At 37.0% G+C, this 27,778-nt stretch overlaps 1 protein-coding gene across 3 annotated transcripts; it reads right to left on the bottom strand.

The window, feature by feature from the left end:
• Positions 1-411: 411 nt before the first annotated feature.
• On the bottom strand, positions 412-27,351 carry LOC139123465 (zinc finger protein ZFP2-like). 3 transcript variants are annotated; one of them, XM_070689616.1, is made up of 2 exons: positions 27,009-27,346; positions 412-3,141 (listed from the first exon to the last, which is right to left on the bottom strand). In XM_070689616.1, the coding sequence occupies exons 1-2, from the start codon at positions 27,075-27,077 to the stop codon at positions 1,234-1,236; spliced, it is 1,977 nt and encodes a 658-aa protein (XP_070545717.1). In that variant the 5' UTR covers positions 27,078-27,346; the 3' UTR covers positions 412-1,233. The 3 variants fall into 3 exon arrangements, with proteins under 3 accessions (XP_070545717.1, XP_070545716.1, XP_070545718.1); XM_070689615.1 differs by lacking the exon at positions 27,009-27,346 and adding an exon at positions 8,766-8,926; XM_070689617.1 differs by lacking the exon at positions 412-3,141 and adding an exon at positions 21,560-23,642 and having other exon boundaries at positions 27,009-27,351.
• Between the last annotated feature and the right edge of the window lie 427 nt (positions 27,352-27,778).

The following is a 27,778-nucleotide window of genomic DNA, read 5'->3' as shown; positions in this document are numbered from 1 at the left end:
TTATCGAAGTAGTATCCCAGTTGGGATCTTTATCATAAAGTAGCAACAGCGAAAGAGCATATATATATATATATATATATATATATATATATATATATATATATATATATATATATATATATATATATATATATATATATATATGTATATATATATATATATATATATATATAAGGTCAATATATTACAGCTTCATAAATATTTTACTTTTGTTTTCATTTTTTCTTGTCTGAGTTTTAAACATGTATATATGTATTTTCCCAATTTATGTAATATGTCATGAACAATGACAGGAAATGACTCAAGGTCAGTGGAGTAGGCTGTTTCAGTCATTGCCACCACTCCTACACAAAACCTCAATTTTTGACAGACCACATATTTGTTGTGAAGGGTTGAGGTATTTTTTTAAATAACAGAACGCACCATTCTTTTTTGCTTTTCCTTCCTTGATTTTATTTCTACTGCTGAAAGTAAATACACTGAGTATCCTTCATATTGTGGAAACCTCTCTTGATAGATAAACATTGAAATACTCTCGTTGAAAGGTTGAATCCCCTCAAATGAAATGGAACAGCCCTATTGTTAAATAATATCAAAAGTGACACAGTTGCATTTTGCTACAAATATCATAAGAATACAAGAAACAAGGTCAACCTCAAGTATTTACAATGTGAAATTTGGTCAATATCATGAAATACACCCATCATCAATCTGTATTTTGCCTCGTTGCTGAGACACTCATCAAAACAGCAAAATGTCACTCAACACATCATGTAATGACAGTAGTAACTTAGTGTCATAACCCCTGAATATTCAGCAAAATATGGCTATACTTGGTCAAAGTTGGAAGAAATTAACCCTTTTCCCGCCAAGTCCATATTTCACCATAAGGTCAAGATGGTTAAAATTAATGAAATACAACATAATCCATATGGTGTATTTTAACATAATATTCAACATTTTGAAGACTGTTGAAAGCATAAATATCGTAAAATTGATTTTTAAGGACTAAAAATGCTATAACAGACCAAGTGGATGAAAATACGTCATGCTCAATACCGCTTTTTACAGACTTGGCTGATGGGGAAGTGATACTGTCTGGCAGGAAAAGGGTTAAATGTTGCGTAGTCTCATGATCGATCATAACAATTGGTAGACTTATGTGCACTTTGACCTTTTGCCTGCTAATTAACTTTCCCCTACAAAGTTCACCCTGCTGGACATGACCCTCTATCAGTATCTGTTGTGTACTTTCATGTGTTTTGTCAAGTTACCTTTAAGTTTACAGGAATACCCACACAGCTCACACTGATGAGGTCTTTCATCAGAATGGGCTGATATCATATGCATTTTGACATTTGACCTACTCAAGAACTTTCTGGGGCAAAGTTCACACTGGTGTGATTGATACATGGCTTTGTTATGAATTCGTGAGTGCACCCAAAGCTTTGAGCGGTGTTTAAATTGTTTCCCGCAGACCTCACACTGTACAGGACTTTCACTATGTGTTTGTCTCAAGTGGCCATGAAGTAGTGTCTTAGTGTGAAAACCTTTACCACACTTCTCACAGATGAAACAATTGATGTTGTCCTGATGATGTCGTGCTCTGTGTTCATTTAAGATCCTTTGAAATGCAAACTCCTTCCCACAATCTGTACACTGATATTTCGACAGAATGTGAAATCGTTGGATGTGCATGCTCAGACTACCTAAACTGACCAAATGCTTACCACAGAATTTACAGTCGAACGCTTCACTATCGCTATGTCGTTTCATGTGAATGTTTAGTTGATATTTATAATAAGTCTTATATTCGCAGAAATCGCATTTATGTTCTCTACCATTATGTATCACTTTATGACGGCGCAATGACTTCGTTGATGTGAATGTGGCGCCACACTCATTACAAGTGAAAGGGTTTCCGTTGACTTGATGCACTTTCACATGATTGTAAAAAGTTGCATGTTGCCAGAACTGTTTTTCACAGACATGACACTCATATACAATTAATTCTGTCACATGATAATTAAGCAAATGTTCTTGCCACTCTCTGTACGGAAACTTCTTTCTACAAAATCGACATTTTCGTTCAGAGCAAGCTGCTCTCTGTTGATGAACTTCTAATAATCCTGAACTCTTAAATGACAATCCACATCTTTCACATAAATATACTGCATTATCATTTGATTCTGTGAAGATCTTCTTTACCATTTCTCTGTGATGTTCAACATCCTTTTCTGAACTGATCTTCCGACGGATATAATGTCTTCTTCCAGAAACCACCCTAGTGGTTTTCTTCCTTTTTTCTTTGCTATCACCTTTTTTCTCTTTTCTAGTCTTCTTCGCATCTCTAGTTGTCAAATTTCTCTGCTTTCTCGTCATATCGCTCTTCTTTGGCATGTCTTGCTGGTCAACAGCACCCTCTTGTGTTGCAAAATTTACTTCCTTTGTCTTTATGTCATCTTTTTCACACACCTTTCCATCCCCACAGTCTAAGGGATTCCCCCAGTTACGTTTTTCATTATTCTGGTTGCATGGTGATGCAGCAATATCACTGCTATGCCCACTTGCAGTACTTATTGTTTCATCACTCACATCTGATATTGCTTCTGTATCAGAATTCTCCCAATTTGCATCAGTTTCTATGGAAACACTAGTTGTCCTTTCCTTTTCATCCAAAGTTGCAACATCTGATTCAGAGACCAGCTTCTGTTTTGTATAATCATCATTGACTCCTTTTCTATCATTTATCAAATCACTGTTCATGTCATTGGTTGCCAAGTGACCATCCATTTCAACTCTCTCATTAACAGTTGTCATGGAGATTGTATCATATGAGCAATGGGATGTCTCTGCGATTTCACATTTTACAGATTGATTATTGTAAATGTTACTGTCTGTTCCTTGTTGTTTACTTCTGTACAATATTTGTTGACTACATCCATTGTCTTCTGCGATCCAAAAGTTTGGTTGTGTCTGAATAATTTTCCTCATTCTGAGAACATCGTGTGGTTTTACTTTCAATCCAGATGAACAGAACTTTTTCAAGAAGACTTCACTTCCCATAAAACTTGAACAGATTCCATCTTCTGAGACAAGGATAAACACCTGACATCCAAGCTTTTCCATTAATTCTTCACCCTGGAAATAGGTAGAACAACAAACTTTAATAAGAATCTGTGGCGATTGAAATAACAAATTTACATGCTGACTTTTCACAGAGAACGACCCCTTCAGTTTGTCATAACATGCTTCCCAAAAGTATGGCATTTGTAGTACCTGCAGAATGTGACTTTTACGGTTATTTAATGGTTTCTTTGAAATTTATACTGAAACATCTAAACATACTTTTAACAGATATAATTAATCAATTATCCAGCGATTTTATATTATTGCTTTCAGGCAGAACTGAAAATATTATAAAAATTCTAAAGTCATGTGTGCAAATCAAACTGAATTAAGGGTAATTCATTTTGCCGGTGTGCTGTAATGTTTCCCACTAAAATTCTAGAACAAAAGTTTCCCTAATTTTTTTTTTCTGTTCTTTTTTGATAATTTTGGACTAAATTGACATTACCCATCAGTGAATGTTGTTTTGGGACAAAATTTTGGAAAAATATTTAAAAAATTGTCAGTATTTGAAAAGAAAATTTGCTTGGTTATATTTCCCATAGTTGACAAAATTGACATTTGCATTCAAAAGGTTTTAAAGAACTTATTCTGTGTGTACCAAAGAAACCGATGTGTTGTCTCTTTCCTAATCTTTTTATTAACATGGTGAGCTTTTAGTTCACATTTCAATCATGTGAGTAAACTTCATTCACGCTGAGACAGAGTAACAGCATACAGAATTTTGTATTTAATGACTGTCAATTAAATGCATTGGATCAGTTTACTTCAATAACCAATGCATTACTTCAATAACCAGTGTAAGCCAGAGCATGAATTCCGCTCCACTGACCTTGGTAAAATCAAGTGGGTCACGCTAAGCTGTTGCTGTAAAGAGGCGTGTGGTTTACGACGATGTAAGGATTGATGTACATATGTTTGCTGTCACATGCTGTTTTAATGCTGGGTTTGAAAGAAATCAGTTCAGGCATGTATGTACATCATTTGGAATTCACAACACACATCAGAGGCCAAATTTACAAAATGACCGATAATAGTATATGACCAAAATGACTTTCATACCTCTTTTGCAGAGTTGATTCCTTTATGCTTGACTTATATTACCGCCTAGCTGATAATTGCACCTGACAATGTAATGTGATGGAGTCTTTCCTCATAAGATACAATTCAAAAAATTGTTGACTACATCGATTTTAACCCTTGACCACATCGATTTTACTGTTGTTCTTATCATTTTTTTGATACACCAAAATGCAAATGGTTATAATTTTGAATGACATTGTTTCAGACACAACAGAGTACTGTTGTACTGGAGCACAGTTTGTCTACATCAGATTCAGTCTGAGTTCCCTCTTTGCAGCTACCAACTGAAAGTTGATATGTCAACACTAATTCCTCTATAAACAAAAGATGTTCCCATTTAAATGAAAGCATAATATAATTTAATGGTCTCATGGTCAATTTTGAAGGCAGCAGTGTATTAAGCATTTCAATACAGGATGTGGTTTTTGGTTCCTGACCTGTTACATGGAAACCTATGCCATCAATTTCCTCTACTTACTGACAATATATGATATATCATATGACACCCCCCCCCCCGGTATGAACCACAGTAAAGTTACATCACTACCAGTTAGAGATGCAAGGCTGGGCAAAGCTGGTTGATTATTTTTGAGTCATCTGTCGTACGGCTCACCTAATATGCATCGATTAAGAAAGAGTTTGGTGCAAATGGTAGAAATACTTATTTTGGAAATCATACTATAGGTCCATGGTCTGTTATAAATTCTAGTTCGTTTAAGAAGGAAGAGAAAAGCCTTTGTTGAACCGGCACATATTCAGTTACATATCTACTGACTCTTATGATTCGTACGACCCTTTTCCAGCCCCAAAAGTGCGCCTCACAATGTAAAAAAAAAATTTCAAAGTCCATGTCTTGTGCCTGCACACCATGCATAGTCCAGCTTTAGTCGATTGTCGGCCTACAGCCCTGCGTACAGGTCTGTGTGTTCCCGGCGTTATACGGCCTCCACCACATGTGGTGGAGGGCACAGGTAACCAGTGATCGCGAAGCCTCCTGTAAACGTACATAATAGCTACGTTTATAGGAGGCTTCGCGGTCACTGGTTGATTTAAGCACCTGTGGTGGAGGCCGTATAACGCCGGGAACACACAGACCTGTACGCAGGGCTAGTCGGCCTAGTACCTCGGACTGGAGGCCATGGAGTGGAGCTAAACGGTGTCGGGAGCAAGTGGGTTGGTTAGTAGTGTCACTGGTGACAATCATACAATAACTAACCACTCGACAGCTTGCTAGTATTATAATATGCACTGTAAACGAGTCACCCCACATGTGAATCTCCTCTAGCCCTACAAGTATGGCGAGAGTGTCCGGCTTTGGCTACGCCGCCTCCCACATCCGCCATATAAACGCCTGCGCAAAAAAGTGGAGATTTGCGGTGCCGATCGGACCGCAGCGATAACGTGTACAAATCAGCAAATTGTACCTGAAACCTGGGTCGGACGATCCGCGTGAGCACGAGGGATGTTGGACAGGGTTTGCGATCACAACAATGTCTTCATTTACTTAAAAACTACCAAAAACTACCCGTGAGCGGTAGATCGGTAGATGTGAGCCGCCATTTTTATTCTCGCTATACGAGATTACCCAGCAAACATTGCGCGAAAGCTAAAAGACTGCGAAACTTTTTTGCTGATGTTTAAAACAAAAGAACAATGACTATCTAAACTTTGCTGTCCAGTGGTAAATTTACTTCAACACACATGATCCGAAATGCTAAAAAGGGGTTACAACTTGTCAAAAAGAAAACTTTACAAGGTTTAAGGAAAGATTCCTCGCACTGAAAAGTTATAAGAAAAGGCGTTAATTATCCTATGCTATCAGGTCAAATTTTAAGGTCAAACATATGCATAGCTTCATTAGCAAATGTGGTAGCATTGCATTTAAATAAGTAAACATTAACTTGATCCAAGCAGTTTCTTAAATCTGCCATTCAACCTTTGTTCAGGGAAGTATCAACAACAGTAGAACTCACTGGTATTTCGTTTCATTATGGATTTGTTGGAGAAAGTTCACTCTAAATTTAATTTTCCCTATGAATTTAAGCCTGAACAAGTGAGTATAATTAAGAATATTGTTGATGGCAATCATACATGTGGGATCCTGCCAACAGGTTACGGAAAAAGTGACTGTTTTGTGGAGCCACAACTGGTTTTGGATGAGGTAAGTGACATTTTAGTTTTTATCACATGCACAAGCCAAGTTTGTCGTCTCCGAACAAAAAATACGGGATTTATTCTCTGGTCGTTCTACGTCACGACAACCCGCGTCTATGTCATCAATTTTGGTACGTCGGATCTTTTTTTTGTCGATCTTCGGTGTGCTCGTAAATATGTAAACAACAACATGGCGGCCGATGTTTCTCCCACGATCAAAAGTCATGTAATGAAATCGATATTTTCACAGACTACGACATTAATAATCCGAACAATGTAAACACAAGAGTGTACCGCCTGTATATTCAGAAGGAATTACGTGGATAATTTGCGGAAACAACGAACTCGAAGCTGGTCGCATATACCTTGGGTTCCGTACGCATTGCAAACAGGGTCAGGCGCGACTTTAGGCCTACAGTGTTCGCGCCCTGGAGATTCAGTCGATTTTTGTTCCCGAAAAATAGCGTATCTTCGTCTGTGATAAATTTCTAGGACTATGCTATCTTTGAAATATAGTATAACTTTGCGGAAGGTAGCCTACGTGTATACCGAGAGCTGTCATTTGCTCCACACACGAACGAACGTGAGCGCTAACGCACACGACGGACGACTGGAAATGATTGACAACTTGTGCACCGCGTACTGATATTATTCCTAAAGTAGTTCAAAAGTTTAAACGCGGAATCGTCATGGAAAACTTATTTTATTTTGCAAAAAAATAACGAATTCTTGGCTTGTGCATGTGATAAGTATATTATTCCCTAATATTTTTCTTCGTTCAGCGAAGGAAAATACGAGTGACGTAATGACCGTGTCACCACGAGTCGAAGACGAGTGGTGACACGGTCATTACGTCACGAGTATTTTCCTTCGCTGAACGAAGAAAAATATTAGGGAATAATATCTAATTATTCCAATATATTTTTACTATAGTTACCATAGAAAAATTATATCACAATAGGAAATGGCTTTTGTTCTATTACATGTTTGGAGTTCAGAGTGAACATCTGCACAGGTCTTGTAAACACGTAATTTCTTAAGTTACGAGAAACAAAGATGAAAATAACCTTCCTAACTCCAGTGGTAAGATTAGTGTCAGTAGGTGGGGTTGCAGGAATTCAATCCTGTCAATTAACCATTCCTGGATTAAGGTTCAATTGTCTTTGTATACTCAACAGATGAAACCAGAACTCAGGCCACACATTGGTTTAGTTGTATCGCCATTAAGAAGTCTCATGATAGATCAACAAAAGAGATGGACTGATCAAGGAATCAAATCTGGGTGCATTCTTACGATGTCAGAGATGACATCAGACCAAATAGATGGTATGTCTTTGAAGCATGATAATATTTACTGATTTACATATGAAAGTCTTGAACATTTCTGTCAGTCACACAAACACCTCCTGATCCTTAATAGGTAAACTATTGACTGTTTGTCTATGGAAGCAACAAGTATTTTGAGGGTAAAACAATTAAGCTATATAAAATCTGACTTCTTAAACCCATACCACATTTTCATAACTTTTCTTGTCAATAGATGTTAGATGATCATACACAGGTCAAAATTGCTTGAATGACCACTGCCATGGTGTTCCAAAAATATAGTTTGGTCAAGAAAAATATTTCTGGTAATTCTCCTGTTAATTACTGGACATCTGTTCATAATTTTGGTACCTACCGTATATCGGTTAGCACTGAAAGACTCTTTTGACTAATGGGTCAGAACTGCTTTTTTATTTAGACATCACTGGAGGAAAGTGTTCAGTTGTCTTCACATCACCAGAATCAATTTGCAGAGATCCATGGCAATCAATGTTGAGGAGTGACATATACAAGACCAGGCTATCATTTTTAGCTTGTGATGAAGCACACTGCATTGTAGAGTGGTAGGTATGATGATATGAATTGTTACCATACTTCTGTATTTACCTCTGATATGAATAGCAGTTAGAATATCATACATATTACGAATGTGCAGGTTACATTTTACTTTAACTTTGCCTTCTCTACAGGGGTGACGACTTCAGACCTGAATACAAGCAAGTGTCAGTCTTGAGAAGCTTGATTACCTGTCCTGTTGTGATGTTGTGATGTTGACTGCCACAGCGACTGAAGCAATGAGACACAAGATTCTTACAAATTTATTATTATCGCTGCGGTCCCGATCGGCACCGCAAATCTCCACTTTTTTGCGCAGGCGTTTGTATGGCGGAGATGGGAGGCGGCGTAGCCAAAGCCGGACACTCTCGCCATACTCGTAGGGCTAAATCTCCCCCTGCTGTTGCTGCGGATCCGCAGCCCTAGTACCACTCCCTTTGCTGGTTTGCTCCCCCAACACAGCTCGCTCCGGCGAGGAATTGTAGATCTCTAACTTCCAGCTTTTGACGTGTACATACCTGATCAAAAAGTGAGTCTACCATAATCTTCCTTTGCACATTTGAATTCGTAAGGATTTTACTTGCCATGGTGGTCTTCGCGAGGGTGAGTTTTTAAAAGACTACGAGCGGCTGGTGAAGTAAACAGAGGTGGCCACAGACCCAACAGCGTGAACTTTAACCCTAAGGATCCCTACTCTTCCGGCAGTCGTTAGGGGCGCACGAGAATTACGTTTGGTATGTTCCCTGACATGTACAATATCAACTTTCCCTTCAGTTTTGTACTTTAAAGGTTATTCTGCTGGGATTCAGTGATTGAGAAAACTGCGGTAAAGCATGATTTGATATAAAAATCCACAAATCCCTGGGATTTTGTGTAAGTTTGAATGAGACTGTAAGGAAATAAAGTAATGAATAAATAAATAATGATTATGCATCATAAATAAATAAACTTTAATTTTTACACTTTGTGGCATAGCAATTCTGAAAATCATCAATGACTACAAGGATTCAATGTTACGTTTTTTTTTAAGTTGTTGATGACTTAAGTAATTCTGGGGGAAAAAAGCAAACATTTGTCTTTTGAAAACTTCATAAAACAAACTCTAGGTTGGTAAATTTTAGTAAAAAGATGTAAAACTACCATAAACCTTTAAAAAGTTTATTATACGGAGATACAGTAAACTCAAATGATTAATATATTTTGACATGAGTCTTTGGTAGAGTATGGTGGAGAATTACCACAGGGGTATAAGGAGCTATTAGTCATAGAAAGTGAAAAAAAATATTCAATAAATGTGTGAGTATGAATAGAGTTGATAAAACAATTGATTTAGAGAGCTTGCAGAGGAAGTACTTAGACTGAAAAATCTATTGCCTGAGGACACTCTGCAGTATGTCCCCTTCTTACTTAGGGGGTGTTAGAGTACCCTTAAAGCCCCAGTGCTACTAACTTTTGATGATAATTTCACCATTTTTATTTTGAATGTGAATCATAATTCCTTGTTCTTCTCCCCAAAGAATGTTGATATACACAGTATCCGGCTTGTCAACTCAGCCCCTATGGTTGTAAACTGCATTGTTATTGTTGAAAACTGACTTCTGGTCCAGACTAGAATTCATATGTAAACAATATTCATGCATTTTACACATATAGACGCTAAGTTGACAAGCTAAATAGTGGGTGTTTCAACATTCTTTGGGAGTAGAATAAGAAGTTGCAATTGATTTATAAAATAAAAATAGTGAAGAAACCATCGAAAGTTAGCAGCACTCAGGGGCTTTAAGCAATGGATTTTTCAGTCTAAGGAAGTCGACTCATGTGACCATATATTAAGTTACTGTGCATTGCCACAGCTGTATACTATATTGGCTATATTTCTGAGGGTCTGAATGATCAGTTTTTACGCCAAATTCACCCAATTGGGCATGAATACTGATCATCATTTAGGATTCCAGTGATGTTGGGTACTTTTGCAAATATACATTAGCAACAGAAATATGAGTAAATTTTTATTAATAATTGTTCATTGTCATAAATTTATGAATGACAAGGTCTGTACTACAAGTGTGTGAATTTGGTATGAAAACTGATCAGTCAGGGATTTGAGTAAGGTTCCTTTGTAAGTATGCAATAATGACAGAAATGTTGAATTTTTATCTACTGTATTAATAATCATAAAGTTGTATGACTAATAGTGCCTTATCCCCTGAGGTATAACTAGCTGTCAGAAGTCTTGATCTAGGAACCATAAAATACAATTTCCTCTTTACAGTGAATTCACACCTCTTTTCAGTGAATTCACAATTTATAGTCCCATGGACTAATGTGTATATTGCTGCTTGGTAAAACTGCACACCATGATTGAGACCACTATTGCCATATAAAAAACAATGTGGATATCTCACGTCTTAGGGGGGCCCTCCCATAGTTCATAAAAGAACCCCTAGGATTGTTATTACTTGATGTGGACCCAGTATTTTACAGTCTTGTGGATAAAACTGCAACAGAAGACTAATGAATGTTCTGATACTGGTCTTTGAGTGACCAACATCTCTGTGGTTTGATTAGTGCTGACAAAGACTACACTTAAAACATAGGGCCAAAGTCCCTGAAGCTACTATAGACATGGATACAAAATTAAGTGTTTCCTGACTGTATGAAATTATCTCACTAAGGTCATCCTAGGGACCTGTAAACCAAATATTAAAGCTGTCTGACCAGCGGTTTTGAAAAAACAAGCGACTCAACAGTTGACAGAGCTCTGCTGTGTTATGTAGAGAATAACCTTTTGTGACACATGTATTGATGAAGAAGGTGGATATCTTTGATAGCTCATTTCAGGATGGCCTGACCAAAAATGGAAAAAAAATTCCTTAAAATACAGATTTGCATATTTCATCACAATTTTAACAAATCTAAGTTGGGTTATCCCTAGGGACCTGTATACTAAATAACAAAGCTGTCTGACCAGGTTATGAAGAAGAAGATTTTTTACCAAAACGCCTTTTTGGTGCTAATTTGCATATTTTCAACAATATCAAAAATTAATAAAAAGAGTTTCTCAAAATCATATATTTTATCCACACAACAAATATCAAATCAGTAAGTACTGCAGTTCTCAAGATATTTGAGTGGACGGACGCCTCACAAACGGACATACATACATACATACATACATACATACATTCATACTGACAGTGCACGCCGGACAGATACCCATCCCAATAGCTTCTATAGACTATATTAGTCTATAGTAGCTAATAAACGAGAGTTAATTACATTCTAATTAAAGTAAACAAGACTTGCTTAAATCAAGATTTTCGTCATAAAAAAAACAGCATATCTGTCAGGTTATAAAGAATCTTAAGCTGGTTATCTTTTTATCAGTATTTTCATCCTATTAACCAAGCACATTTTAACTTTCAAATTAACATTGTAAGTAAGTTCTGTTGAATAAGTTGAGACTGTACGTACTCAGAGAAAGCAAACTGAAGAGACAAATGTTTGAAACGTAAGAAGTTCAAGGTCATCAAAAGCATCATGTAACACTTTCATTGCACTGTTTACACAGATTGCATAATTGCTATAAATAGCACATGAGGAATCTTACAGCCCAGCTTTACCATAAAAACCCTATCACTTTGACCACTCTTTTAATTGACCACTCTATTTTTTTCCTCAAAAAGTAATTTTATTTTATCCGTACTAAGTCAACCATAAATGGAGATCAGAACTTTCTCTATCTCTATTTATTTGACCACCCTATCATGACAAACTATTTTGAGCAATTTCATTTAGATAACATACAGGGCACAATAAATGACGGTTCAGAATATGTCAAAGTTGGGTACAGGAAAGTTGCCTTTACATGTTTTAATCCTCCTGGATGGTAAACATTTCACTATGAACTGTCAAAAAAAGTTGAACTTTCTGATAATTCTACACTAAAATTATTTTGGCTTTGATGATTTCCTAATTAATTCAATTATTTAAAATCATATTAATTATTTTTTTCTGGGTGAATTGATAGGGTTTATACAGTACAAGAATTACATACAATGTAAGTCAAATTTTGATCAAAAATGACAAAAAAATTCCTTAAAAATACAGATTTGCATATTTCATCACAATTTGAACAAATCTAAGTTGGGTTATCCCTAGGGACCTGTATACCAAATAACAAAGCTGTCTGACCAGCGGTTATGAAGAAGAAGATTTTTTACCAAAAACGCCTTTTTTGGCATTAATTTGCCTATTTTCAACAATATCAAAAAATTAAACAAGCGACCTAGCGGCCGATATAGCTCCGCTGTGTTTATGTAGAGAATAACTATTTTTGACACATGTTGATGAAGAAGGCTGGAAATCTTTGATAGCTCAATGCAGTGGCCAGAAAAAAGTGGCTAAAATAAGCTGCAAAAATACACAATTGAAGATTTCATCATACTTTGAATATATCACATCGGATCATCCCTAAGAACATGTCAACCAAAGCTATCTGATGAGTAGTTTTTTGAGAATAAAATATTCTGACCAAAAATGGCAACAATTGCCCCCCAAAAATTAAAATTGCAGATTTCATCATAATTTCAAAATATCACACTTAGTTTATACCAAATTTCTAAGCTGTTAGACCAGTACTTTTTGAGAAACGCATTTTTTGACCAAAAATGGGAAAAATTGCCCCAAAAATTCAAAATTGCAGATGTCATCATTATTTCAATAAATATCATTTAGTTCATCTATGGAAACCTGTATACCAAATTTCAAAGCTATCAGATAAGTAGTTTTGGAAATACACATTTTTTGACCAAAAATGGCAAAAATTGCCCCAAAAATACAAAATTACAGATTTCATCAGAAATTCAATATATATTACTAAGCTTATCTGTAGAAACCTGTATACCAAATTTCAAAGCTATCAGACCAGTACTTTTTGAGAAACACATTTTTTGACCAAAATGGCAAAAATTGCCCCAAAATTACAAAATTGCAGATTTCATCATTATTTCCATAAATATCATTTAGTTCATCTGTAGAAACCTCTATGCCAAATTTCAAAGCTATCAGATGAGTAGTTTTGGAAATACACATTTTTTGACCAAAAATGGCAAAATTGCCCCCAAAATACAAAATTACAGATTTCATCAGAAATTCAATATATATTACTTAGTTCATCTATAGAAACCTGTATACCAAATTTCAAAACTATCAGACCAGTACTTTTTGAGAAATACATTTTTTGACCAAAATGGCAAAAATTGCCTTAAAAATGCAAATTTCCATATTTCTGCACAATTTGAACAAATCTGAAATAGATCATCCCTAGAGACACATGTACCAAATATAAAAGCTATCTGACCAGTAGTTTTGAAGAAGAAGATTTTAAAGATTTTTTTACCAAAAATGACAAAAAATTGCCTTAAAAATACAAACATGCAAATTTCACCACCATTTGAACAAATCTGATTTAAGTCACCCTAAGCAAACTGCATATGAAATTTCAAAGCAATCGCATGAGCGGTTTCAGAGAAGAAGATTTTTTTACCAAAAACACAAAAAATGCCCCAAAATACAAATATGCAAATATCACCATGATTTGAACAAACTGAAGTAAGGTCACCCCAAGTGAACTGCATATAAAATTTCAAAGCAATTGGACTTGTGGTTTCAGAGGAGAAGGCAATTGTTGATGGACGACAGACGCCTGACGCCGGACGCCGGACGACGACGGATAATCAACCTATTTGATAAACTCCGCGTCGCTGACAGCGGAGCTAAAAATTGGTTTCTCCAAATCATATTTTGCATCTACACAACAAATATCAAATCAGTAAGTACTGCGGTTCTCAAGATATTTGAGTGGACGGACGCCTCACAAACGGACATACATACATACATACATACATACATACATACATACATACATACATACATATATACATGTATACATACATACATACAGACTGATGCCAGACGATGGACGGATACCCATCCCAATAGCTTCTATAGACTATAGTCTATAGTAGCTAAAAACTTGACATATTGAAATGCTGAATCAAAGGTTTTATCCCTTTTGATTTTAGAAATAAAAGGTGTCACCTGACCATTAACGTTTATTTATGGGCAAGAGCAGGAGAAAAGCCAAAAATTAACTGCCGAGACTTGCTGGGCCCGTTTATTTTGGATTTCCTCTCACCTACGACCATAAACAAACACTAATGGTCAGGGCGAAGTCTGTTATTTCCATTATATTATCACAGAGCCCAAGAAAACTATCAAATTTATGAAAATTTCCCGCGTGAAAGACAATGGAACACCATTGTGGTGTATTTGTGGTCAGTCACATGGTTTAGCTTGACCAATTAAAATGCAACTGACAGGGAACGGTAATATAATGTGTAGATATGGTCAGCTGACTGATTGGTTTGTGAGTTCATCGTTTTCTGAGTGATATAATCAAAGACACAGGAAACATAGGGTTATATGAGTTGTTCATGATAACATTTGAAACAGCCTCATTTGTTGTCTTTTATGGTTTAGTAAATACACTACAATTATTTGTTGTGTTGTTTATATTTGCCAAATCAGTATCATCATACAAATGTGTAAAAAAGATAGCATTATCATTTTGTTTATTTCAAATCATCTTTATGGAGATGAAGAGCTAGACTTCCTCACACTTCTAAATTCCAAAACACAATCCATGGTTGACTACATTTTGACTATTTTGATAAAACAGACAGGATGAAACTCTCCTGGTTTTCTTTCTGAGATAATAAATTCAAATTACATGTAGCGATTCAAGCAAACATCAGAGAACACAATATTCTGGGTCATACACTGAATGCATTCATAGATGCACTGGAAATATTACTTTATGAGGCTAAAAAAACAAAACACATGAAATGAAAAACATTAAATTACTTTGAGTTTGCCTCAATTTTGACAGACCACATACTGTTGGGGGGGGGGTCAGGCTCTTTCATATCAGACGTCAGAAGACAGCCGGACTCGAAATAGTTAGCAATAAACACGTAACTATTTACTGAAAACATTGAGAGAGGATCCTGAACTCCTCAAGTTACATGGAACAAGTCATTGACAATGACATAGTCCCCACTTGTAATAGGGGAGTATTAGTCTTGATGGGGCAGGGAAATGTCATTAAGAAGTATCACTACAGTGTATATGTTGAGATCTATGGGCACATAGGTCCTATGTCGTTGTTCCCAATTTGAAACACATGAGGCATGTCTAAGTTATGGTTCTAAATCGGGAAAAAAGATCAGACCTCTAGCTGTATTGGCCAGCCAAGAAATACATATGCGCATAATAATGAGGTACAAGATGTGACATCTTAAGGTCTAATATCCTATCAGAATTGGAGGGTATAGAACTTGTGGTTACTGAGTTATGCATATATATGTATAATCAAGGTCAAAGGTCACGTGACATTTTGAAAAAAAAATTGTATTGCTAATTAATCCCTATATGCCAAAAATCAGACCTCTAGCTCTATTCGCTTGCCCAGAATTAGATGTGTGCATAATTAATGAGGTAAAGCGTGTGTTGTCATAAGGTCTCCCACCCTACTAAATATAAAGGACATAGCTCTTGTGGTTACGTATTTATCGACATAAACGTATATTTCAGGTCAAAGGTCATCGAGGTCACATGACATTTGGTCAAAAATTTCTATCCTACAGTTATCCATATACCGGTCTACCAAAAACCAGAAAACCCTATATACCAAAATCCAGCTCTATGGCTTGCTCAGAATTAGATGTACGCATAATAGGCCAAACCCGGAATTCGAATCGACCACGGTACAAACAAAGCCATGTGCGCAAACGCGCACAGATGTACGTGTATTTCCATACGCGTTCAGTACACATGTGGTTTGTTTGTACCGGCATCACGTGATTATTTGGGCGTACTGAGTATGTAGAACGGCATAACGCATCGCGTCCTTTTTATTCCGGAGTAGAAACCATTAATGAGGTTCAGTATGAAGCATCATAAGCTCTCCCATCATACCATATATGAAGGGGTGTACCACTTGTGGTTACTGAGTTATGGACAAATATGTATATTGAGGTCAAAGGTCACCGAGGTCATGTGACATTTGTCAAAAGAATTGTATTGCTAAGTTATCCCTATATACCAAAAATCAGACCTCTAGCTCTATTGACTCGCTCAAAATAGATATGTGCATAATTAATGAGGTACAATATGTGGCGTCATAAGCTGACCCATCATACCAAGGGTGTAGCACTTGTAGTACTGATTTATGGACAAATATGTATATTTGAGGTTAAAGGTCACTGAGGTCATGTGACATTTTGTCAAAAAAATTGCAGGGTTTTACATCACTTTTTTACTTTTGAGAGTCCCTGGGACCCCTGGTGTTAGAAAATGGGAGTCCTACATCAAAATATGGGGGTCCCAATTTATTTCACAAAAATGTTTTATAGTTTATCCATGCCATGGTCTTGACTGTGTTCAATTAGTATTATAAAACACGGCAAATTGTTGCACATTTCTTAAAATAACTCTTGCATGAAAATTCTAGTTCATACTGAGGCCCTCATTGATCAATTCAAAGAACACTATCCATGATTGAAATTATCTCATGACTTTAATGACAAGTTCACAACGTTGTGAAATTTGAAGAAGTATTCAATTTGGCAAATTGACAAGAAGGTAAGTAATTCCATACTCTGAAATGGCATTCACCTAGCAAGTCCAGTAGGTTGAGTTCACACTCTGCCAGCAGCTCCTTCGGCAAATAACCTAGCAGTGTTCATGAAGTCAAAATCATCTATGATGGGGCCAACCAGTTTGATGAACATTAGTCTATTAAGCCTTGAGGATTGAGTCTATTTCGTGCCCTCTGTTTGATGGCATTTTGTACTGAAAAGCCCCTTTCACATGGGGCAGAGGACACTGTATGACAAGAGCAATTTTAGCAAGAATGGCAAAATCAGGATACTCCTCTGTAAAATCAGTTAGCAACAGCTTGATATACATATCAAAATTCAGTGCGTCCCTATGAGATCTTGTGAAGTGTTTGTAAACAAGAAAGTGTGCCCTAGCTCTATCAGCATCAATACCTGGTGTATTGTTATAATGATTCAACAGTTGATCAAGCTGGTTGACCCCATAGTCAGGTAGGTTGGCCACATTTTCAGGATATCTGTGTGGGTTGAGAATCACATCAAAACATTCCAGAATATTCATCTCATCATCTGGAAATCTGCTATCTAAATTATGCAGCAGTTTGTTGATATAATTTGCTCGTACACTACAGAAGCTCTGTCTGAGTGGCTGATTGTCAGTGATTTAATGTTTTTGTATGTGTTCTTCTGACCATTGCCAGGAAACATCACCCAAATCATTAAAGACTTCTCTGACAGTGTGTGAATCATTAGTCATTGTATTCAATGTGTCCCTAATAGACTGAACACTTTTTTTGATATGGGATAGGTTGACAGAATCTTTCTGAAATGTAAGGCTCAAAATTCCAATCACAGTAAGGACATCAATCAATAAGGCAGTGAATAGCAGAAACAATGAATTAGAGACAAATTTCAACAGCCCATCAGCCTTTCCCCTTTTTTGTCACTCGCAAGTGCCAGGGCAATGGGCTCAAAACTGATGAAAATCATCTTGACAGCTGATTCAACCGACAACCAGCGAACAGATGTAGGCTCAGTAATTGTTTTGCCTTCCCATTCAACAGAGTTTGAATTTCTCTAAGTTTGTCATATCTCACACTAGAGTCATTGAAGTATTTATACAATGAATGGATTATATTATGATATTCTTTGCAATATTCAATATCTCTGCCTGCTTGAGAAGCAGCAAGATTCAATCGATGTGCAACACAATGCACTTGAACAAGGTTGGGATTTCTGGCTTTTAATTTTGCACCCAACCCGTTCAAACGACCGGTCATTACGGCCGCCCCGTCTGTTCCCAGTCCATATATTTTGTCTACGGCCGCGTCACAGATTTCTTTGCTAGTCAAAAATTCAATCAAGGCGGTTTCGACGCCTGCAGCAGTGGCATCTGTATTTGCTGGTTACCGAGGAAAGAAACATTCGCCTCGCCATTCTGAATATATCGAACATATATAGCAAGTTTCTTATGAACGGTAATGTCACAAGTCTCATCCAACATTATACCGATGAAGTCACTTGCATGTATACTATCAATCAGGGACTTCTCGATCACACGTTGAATACACTCTTCAAACTCCATAACTATCTGCGGAAGTTTGTAATATTCAATGTCTAAGCCGTTCAGATTCTGTAGATGCATGATGTCAGTGAATACATCGCACGGAAGGTCACGTTTAGCGATCAGGTAAACAGTACGTAATTGTGCAGCGTACGCCTCGAGTTCGTTACTCTTACCCTGCAACTGCCGGTCCTCTGCAGATTTGCAAGCAGTAGTAAATTGCGACCTGAAGCTTAGGATTTTAACACTTGTGAGATGACTTTTCGAGTCCTGATGACGAGTGAGAGTTGAATGTTGAAAATTGTAACAACCTTCCGTGAACGGGCATGTACATTCGCTTTCAAACATACATCGCATTCCATGACGTTTCGCTCTTCAGAATATCGAAGCCATTTAAACCTATTGAGCCAACTTCTGTTTAATGTTCGTAATTTTGCTGACTTGGCCGGGGGACTTGATGTACATGTATCAGTATCGCATGGCGTAGCTGCTGTTTCGGCCTCGACCAAACCCGCATCGTGCTGGTTGCTGCGGCTGCCGAAAAACTTTCGCAGATCGGCCTGTTTTGGGTGTTTGACACGACCTGCCATGATGCATATAAACATGTATTGATCGACGCAAACAGGAAATCGACCAATTAAGAATCAGTTTACATTTTGAAAGTCATTAAATTGTTTCCGCGGGTACCATTGGTCATCAAACAGTGGAGGCCAATGCACTACGGAGCATTCTATTAAAGTATGGGGTCGGTAAGGTTTACTGGGATGTGTTTTACGTGTTCAGCGGCTTCGTGAGGTGTACACCAGCAACAGATATTTCTGCGTCCCAAGGGACGCGTGGTTTAGTTTTTGAGGGGTCCTGCGTCCGGTTTTGTGCGTAAAGGACGCAGAAATGCGCGTCATGTAAACCCTGTATATATATATATATATATATATATATATATATATATATATATATATATATATATATATATATATATATATATATAATATATATATATATATATATATATTTGAGGTCAAAGGTCACCAAGGTCACGTGACATTTTGTCAAAATATCTGAGATATCTGCGTGAACGGATGGACTCACGGATGGACTCACGGACGGACATTACCCAATCTATAAGCCCCCTGGACTTCATCCGTGGGGACTAAAAACTGTGTCACTGCATCCTTTTTGCAATATGAATACGATGAGAAACTAAATTTTTATTTTTCTTGGCCTTATACATGGGAGTCTATGGACTGCCTTATACATGGGAGTCTATGGAGACTGCCTTATACATGGGAGTCTATGGAGGTGAAAACTAAAAAGTCCTCTAACACGGCCAAATTTGATCGCATTGTGAAACAAATCGACGTGCATCTGTGTGGGGTAGGGTACTATCCTTGTGCAAAGTTTGAAAGAAATTGACCTGGGCATGTCTGAGATATCTGCGTGAACGGACGGACGGACGCACGGACACACGCATGCACGCACGCGAGAAAGCACGGACGGACATGACCAAATCTATAAGTCCCCCCGGACGACTAAAAAAACGAGCGGTAAGCCAAACGTGGAAAACCTCGCTTTTATTTCCCAAAACGGCGGGAAAGACAGCACAGAACTTTGTATCAAGTTAGAATAACATGAACGTCATTTGCTAATTCTCCAAGGTCATGTATGGAAACAAATACTGGTTTTCAATGACGTTCGCACGGTGATGTCAAACCATAGGGAATTCAGGCTCCGATGATGATGATCAGATGGTGATGATGATGATGATTAAACATTAAAAATGAAGAAAAAAAATATATTTGGACTCAGTAAAGTTGTTATTGTTGTTGTTATTGTTGTAGTTGATAGTATTTGCAGAAAGGAACAAATTATGCAATGCAAAATTCAATACAGCCTTACTGTAGACATGGAGGTAAGCTACCTCCATGTTATACACATGCGCTGCAAAATTCAATACAGCCTAACTTTACCCCGGCTGTATTGAATTTTGCAGCGCATGTGTATGGTATACTATAAAGGCTGTATTGAATTTTGCAGTGCATGTGTATATTTTGGCTGTATTGAATTTGCAAGGCGATACTTTTGTCTTTTCTACAAATACTATCAAACAACAACAATAACAACAACAACAACAACTTTACTGAGTCCAAATATATTTTTATTTTTCATTTTTAATGTTTAATCATCATCATCATCATCACCATCCGATCATCATCATTGGAGCCTGAATTCCCTATGGTCAAACAAGTTTAGAATCCTATTTAAACATCAAGCTATAGCATACAAAAAATGCAGCTTATGAAAACATAACAAAAACACTCAACAATTTCAAACTTTCACTACACATACCTCTTGTGAAGGCTTAAGTATTTTTCAAACAGAAAGCACCATTTTGCCTTTCAATTCTTCACTTTATTCCCACTGCAAAGAGTAAATACATTGAGTATCCTTCATATTGTGGAAACATCTCTTGATAAACATATTGAAATACTCTAATTGAAAGGGTACAACCCCTCAAATGAAATGGTATGGCCCTATTGCCAAATAATATCAAAAGTTACACACTTGTATTTTGCTACACATATCATACGAATACAAGAAATGAGGTCAACCTCCACGTATAATACAAGGGTTTACAATGTGAAATATCTTCAATATTTTGTATTATATCATACCTGTATATTGATGGCGCAAATGCAGTGATCTGATTGGTCGAGACGCAAAAAGAATTGAACCACGCCTGGCAAGCACGCGAGCTCTCATCAAGGACAAAAATCCTTTTTTTGACATTCCATGCCATAATTTCAATATACTGTTATGATATAATAGCAATAAATCACACCCAGCAAAGGTATACCACTCGATTTTGACCAGTTCACTTCATATATGCACGAGCTATATATAATTTTGACCAGTTCACTTCATATCTACACTCGCTACCGCTCGTGCATATATGTCATGGTATACTGTCGCTGGGTGTGCTTTATTTCTTAAATACACTCATCATGAGTCTGTATTTTGCGTTGTTGCTGAGACACTCATCAAAACACTAAATGTCACTCACACACATGTATGAGTGCAGTAACTTAGTGTCATAACCCTGAATATTCAGCAACATATGGCTATACTTGGTCAAAGTTGGAAGATCTGTTGTGTAGTCTTATGATAAACCAATTCATTAGAATGGGTTGACCTTATGTGCACTTTGACCTTTGACATGCCTCCCAAACTTTCACTGCTACAAAGTTCTATCTGTTGTGTACTTTCATGTGTTTTGTCAAGTTACCTTTAAGTTTACAGGAATACCCACACAGCTCACACTGATGAGGTCTTTCATCAGAATGGGCTGATATCATGTGCACTTTGACCTTTGACCTACTTAAGAACTTTCTAGGGCAAAGTTCACACTGGTGTGATTGATACATGGCTTTGTTATGAATTCGTGAGTGCACCAAAAGCTTTGAGCGGTGTTTAAATTGTTTCCCGCAGACCTCACACTGTACAGGGCGTTCACTGTGTGTTTGTCTCAAGTGGCCATGAAGTAGTGTCTTAGTGTGAAAACCTTTACCGCACTTTTCACAGATGAAACGATTGATGTTGTCCTGATGATGTCGTGCTATGTGTTCATTTAAGTTCCTTGGAAATGCAAACTCCTTCTTGCAATCTGTACACTGATGTTTAGACTGAATGTGAAATCGTTGGATGTGGGTGTTCAGAGAAGTAGAACTGACCAAATGCTTACCACAGAATTTACAGTCAAAGGCTTCACTGTCACTATGTCGTTTCATGTGAACGTTAAGTTGATATTTTGTAAAAGTCGTATATTCACAGTAGTTGCACTTTAATTCTGAACGGACATGTCTCACTTTGTGGTCTCGTAAAGACGGCAACGATGTATATGTGGCTCCACATGTTTTGCAAGTGAAAACATTTCCATCCACTTCATGACCCTTCAAATGATCATGAAACGTTGAACGATGCAAGAACTGTTTTTCACAGACATGGCACCCGTAGACAATTAACTCTGTCACATGATGATTCAGCAAATGTTCTTGCCACTCTCTGTATGGAAACTTTATTCCACAAAATCGACATTTCCTTTCAGAGCAAGCTGCTCTCTGTCCGTGAACTTCTAATTTGCTGGAACTCTTAAACGACAATCCACATCTTTCACATAAATATACTGCATTATTGTAAGCATCTGTGAAGATTTTGTTTACTTTTTCTCTGTGATGTTCAAGATCTTTTTCTGAAGTTATCTTTGGACGGGTATGACGTCTCCGCCCAGGAACTACTCCAGTATTTTTCCTGTGTTTTTCCTTGCTACTCAAATTCTTCTTCTTTCTGGTCTTTTTCGCCTTCGTCCTCTGTTTTGGTGTCATGTTACTCTTCTTTGACATGTCTGGTTTGTGAATAGTGCCCTCTTGTGTTGCAAAGTTTACTTCCTTTGTCATTATTTCAATGTTTTCAAAGGCCTTTCCAACATCATTATCAAGGGTACTCTTACCACTTTCTTCATCATCACTCTGGTTGCATGGCAACAAAGCTACATCACTTCTATTCCCACTTGCAGTGCTTATTGCTTCATCATTCACATCTGATATTGTTTCTGTGTCAGAATTCTCCCAATTTGCATCAGTTTCCATGGAAACACTAGTTGTCCTTTCCTCTTCATCTAGAGTTGCAACATCTGATTCCGAGACATACTGCTGTTTTGTGTGTTTGTTGTCAGACACTTTTCTACAATTTGTCAAGCCAGCTACCATGGCACTGTAAATATCATTAGTTGCAAGGCATTCACCAATTCTAACTTTCTCATTAACAGTTGTCATGGAGATTGTATCATACAAGCAATGGGATGTCTCTACCATTTCACACTTTACAGATTGATTATTTTGAATGTTACTGTCTGTTTCTTGTTGTTTACTTCTGTACAATATTTGTTGACTACATCCATTGTCTTCTGCAATCCAAAAGTTTGGTTGTGTCTGAATAATTTTCCTCATTCTGGGAACATCCCGTGGTTTTATTTTAAGTCCAGATGAGCAGAAATCTTTAATGAAGAATTCACTTCCCATAAAACTGGAACAGATTCCATCTTCCGAGACAAGGATAAACACCTGACATCCAAGCTTTTCCATTAATTCTTCTCCCTGGAAAAAGTTAGAACAATAAATTTGAATAGGTCTTGTGCTTGACTGAGATACTGTGCATGTAAAAGAAGATAAGGATTCATGGACTTGTCATCTGAATTGTCGATCCAAATCAATTTTGTCAAAATTTTGCAAAATTACTGCCTGCAAAGTTCGACTTGTGAAAAGAACAGTAAGAATTTAATTGGAAATGTTTGAAGAAAATGTTGGCACCAGAACATTAGCATTGTGGGTGTGTTGTCAATATCAAGTCATTATCCTACTCCTAATTTAACCCTTTTCCTGCCAGACAGTAATAACTGTATCACTTCCCCATCAGCCAAGTCAGTAAAAGTGGTATTGAGCCAAAACATGATCTATTTTCACCCACTTGGCTTGGTATGTTTAATATAGCATCTTTTGACCAAAAAAAATCAACTTTACAGTATTATGTTTTCAACAGCCTTCAAATGTACAGTAATATGTTTTAACCATCTTGACCTGGTGGTGAAATATGGACTTGGCAGGAAAAGGGTTAAGAATGTTCAAACACTCATTATCTGTGAACATGGCATCTATATGTGTAAACTGCATTGTTATTGTTTACGCTTGAATTTGAGTCCAGACCAGAATTAAACTGCTAACAATAACAACACAGCTAGTTTACACATGTACAGGCTGAGTCGACAAGTTGAATGCTGTATATATCAACATTCTTTAGGGAGTAGAACAAGAAATTATCTTTGACATTAAAAATAAAAATATAGAAAAAAATCATAAAAAGTTAGCATTACTGGCCATTTAAGTTCCACCACAAATAAACCCAAGTACTTATTGAGTCAGTTGTCATAACATTAAAGTGTTTAGTCTACCCTGCTAGCGCAATCTAGCGTCAGATTTCATCAAACAGAAAACAGATGTGACCAAACTTCTGATAGAGTTTTGCTGTGTTATTTTCATACACATCAGCCGTTGAATTGGTGATGAACATGAACAATTAATATTAAAAGCTGACATTTTAGGACGATAATTTTTCAAACACTATGATTATATATACAAATGAGTCAATTACATGTGCTTTCAGGTATAATTTCACAAAAGATGAACACAGAACAACCCTATCTACTATATTTGAACTCCAAAGATAGCAAAATAGCGCTGATCGCAAATGATGTCATTTTTTTTCCATTAATATGCAAAATATTTGTCTGCATTTTCCGCAAAAACGGGTGAAAATAAAACCTACCCGTGTTACCATGAACACTAAAAGTTTAACTATAGTGGTAAATCATAATTGTAAATAGTTTTAGACCAACACATGGAAAGAAGAAGTGTTTTTACCAAAAAATGCCAATAATTAGGCCGAAATATTGCATATTTTATCACAAAATTCAACAACACTAATAACTTCCATCTACCCCAGGAACCTGTGTATGCAATGAGACAAGCGGGGTCTTTTCTACTGAAACTGGCAATGTACAATTCTGTTTATTTCATCAGAGTTTGAACAAATCTGACATCATCCCAAGGAATCTATATACCCAATTTCAAAGTGATCAAATTCTGTGAAGTTTTCACCAAAAAATGCACTAAAAACACAAATATTCCACTTTTCATTCGTTGTAGCCTTTATCTAATTCTTGATTCTGAAATCAAACGTCTGCCACTTTCAGTGTTTTCATTCATTTCTGTAACTTCCTGGTCAAAGCACCCCCCCCCTCCCAATCATCCCTGCGAGGCAGGACTGTGTTACCGGCTGTGCATCCCACTACAAGTGCAGCCAGTAATACATAATAATGTTTATTGCGCAACAACACACTTAAGAAGTGTGGTAAGGCAAAAATACCTTTACAGTTCAACATTACAAGGATTAACAAACACTGGTTGTAGCTGCTGCTGGGGAGAAAGTAAGTACTTGAAATATACTTAACAAGGGGTAATTTATCTGGCAGACTAAAGATGTAAATGAACTTCTCTTTCTGGTCTAAGTCAACGAAACCAGGACTGCACATAGTTATTGAGGAAAATAGCATCTCTCTGTAAGTGCTATATTTTGGACAGATCATTACATAATGGAATTCATCCTCTACTGAAGATTTACAATACTTACAAAATCTCTCATTTGCAGGGATTTTTGGAATTGATCTCCGACCTAATTCAATTTGTAAGTTGTGATCAGAGATTCGAAGTTTTGTAAGCCACTTCCTATAAGTAAAATTTCTATATCCACTAAATAATTTCAAAGTGAAAAGAAGTTTTAAATTCTCTATATGTTCTGAGTTTATTTTTCCCGAACCCGTTGACTGTTTCGTGAATCATTATGCAAATTTCTGAGCCAAGTCTGATGATAACTCTTACATAAATTATCAACAACAACACTTACTGTGGAATTGATATTACATACGGAAGACCATACATTACTTTCACTGTAAGAATTCAAAATGTTTATACCAAAATCAGACCATTTTGAAGTAAACCTCGATGATATGTATGCAGACTTAAGTAAAATGTCATCGGTCAAAACCAGTCTATGCCAATACCTGAGCATGTGTTTTATAACTGTAAACCGAATTGGATATCTACCAAGCTCTCCAATAACACCAGCATTTGAGGCATGTTTAGAAACTCCTAGAATGAATTTATAGAAAGAGATACTGACATCATCAAGAAAAACAAATAACACCAACAATAACACAAACAATAACACAAACAATAACACCAATCCCGTAGGTGCAGTACTTTAGCTCGAGGTTTTGCCTTGGTATGTTTGCCATCCTACCTAAATGCCCAAGCAAAACCTCGAGCTACAGTGCTGCAGCACGGTTACTGTACCCCACCCAACCCCTAGCCCTGGGTATGATGCTGTGTGTTCCGACGTTACACACCGGGAACACACAGCATCGTACGCAGATCTACCAAACCCCATACCGGTGAGAGACAAGGCCTGGGCAAAAGGTGTTTCCGTCGAAGAGAAGAACTGAAGTCATCGATTGTAACTACAGTTATTTTGGCACCCCGTGACCATGGTTGGTTATTTCTGTTTTCTACATGGAGACGAAAGTGAATCGTCGGGCCTCTTTAAGTCTGTGTGTTCCCGGCGTGTGGTGGAGGCCGTATAACGCCGGGAACACACAGGCCTGTACGCAGGGCTAGTCCTACAATAGCTGCAGTACAGTAGCGCGAGGTTTTGCCTGGGTATTTGGGTCTGGTTTTGCCGTCCGACCCAAATACCCAGGCAAAACCTCGAGCTACTGTACTGCAGCTAGTCCTACAACTTCAGTAACATGAAACCTCATCATGTGTAACAACTTTCTCGACGTCTCTCTCCATTCCTCATTTACTACACCGCTTGGAATCTTGCTAAAATGTCTTCAGAACTGTACTTACCCTATCAAAGAGTGAGTCTATCATGACCGCCCTTGATAAAGTTGAAGTTTTCGAGATATGCCACGCCATGGTTGATTATACGAGATATATCTCGGAGGTCCTCGGCTTGACTAGAGCGTGATATGCAAAACAATGCAGAAAACAGACTGAACTTTGAACTCTTTATTTTAACCCCAAAAGGTCACACGCAATGCTGTTTGCGCATGCTTCAAGAACTCCACGGTGCTCGCGCTTGGTGAAAGCACAATCTCTGAAGCTACCAGTTTTTAAATTGGAAAAGCTCTTGATTTTCGATAGCCAGTGTAGAACCACAGGGAAGCCAGGGAAAAACGAACAAACAAGCGTACAAACAAGTAAATAAATAAATAAATAAACCAAAAAACAAACACATAAATAAATATAAACAAACAACATACAAACAGAAACAAATTGTAAATAAACATACAGTATCATAAAACATTGAATAAATAACAACAAACAAACAAACAAACAAACAAACAAATGTATACACACACGCAGATGTCCCCGTGGGAAATTATAATGCTCGATGCTAAAGCAGGGTGTTATAAATAAAAACTCAAAATTACTTCAAGTAAAAAGTAATGATATCTGTTACTTAAGTTTCATGCATCCTGCAATCATCAGACAGAAGAACTTGAAGTAATTTTGTGTTAATATATATATATATATATATATATATATATATATATATATATATATATATATATATCATATTGAAAAAAAAAAGATTGAAATGATTGACTGAACAG

This window comes from Ptychodera flava, assembly GCF_041260155.1.
Source record: "Ptychodera flava strain L36383 chromosome 23 unlocalized genomic scaffold, AS_Pfla_20210202 Scaffold_23__1_contigs__length_28996876_pilon, whole genome shotgun sequence".
NCBI lineage: Eukaryota > Metazoa > Hemichordata > Enteropneusta > Ptychoderidae > Ptychodera > Ptychodera flava.
This window is presented reverse-complemented; position numbering and strand designations above follow the sequence as displayed.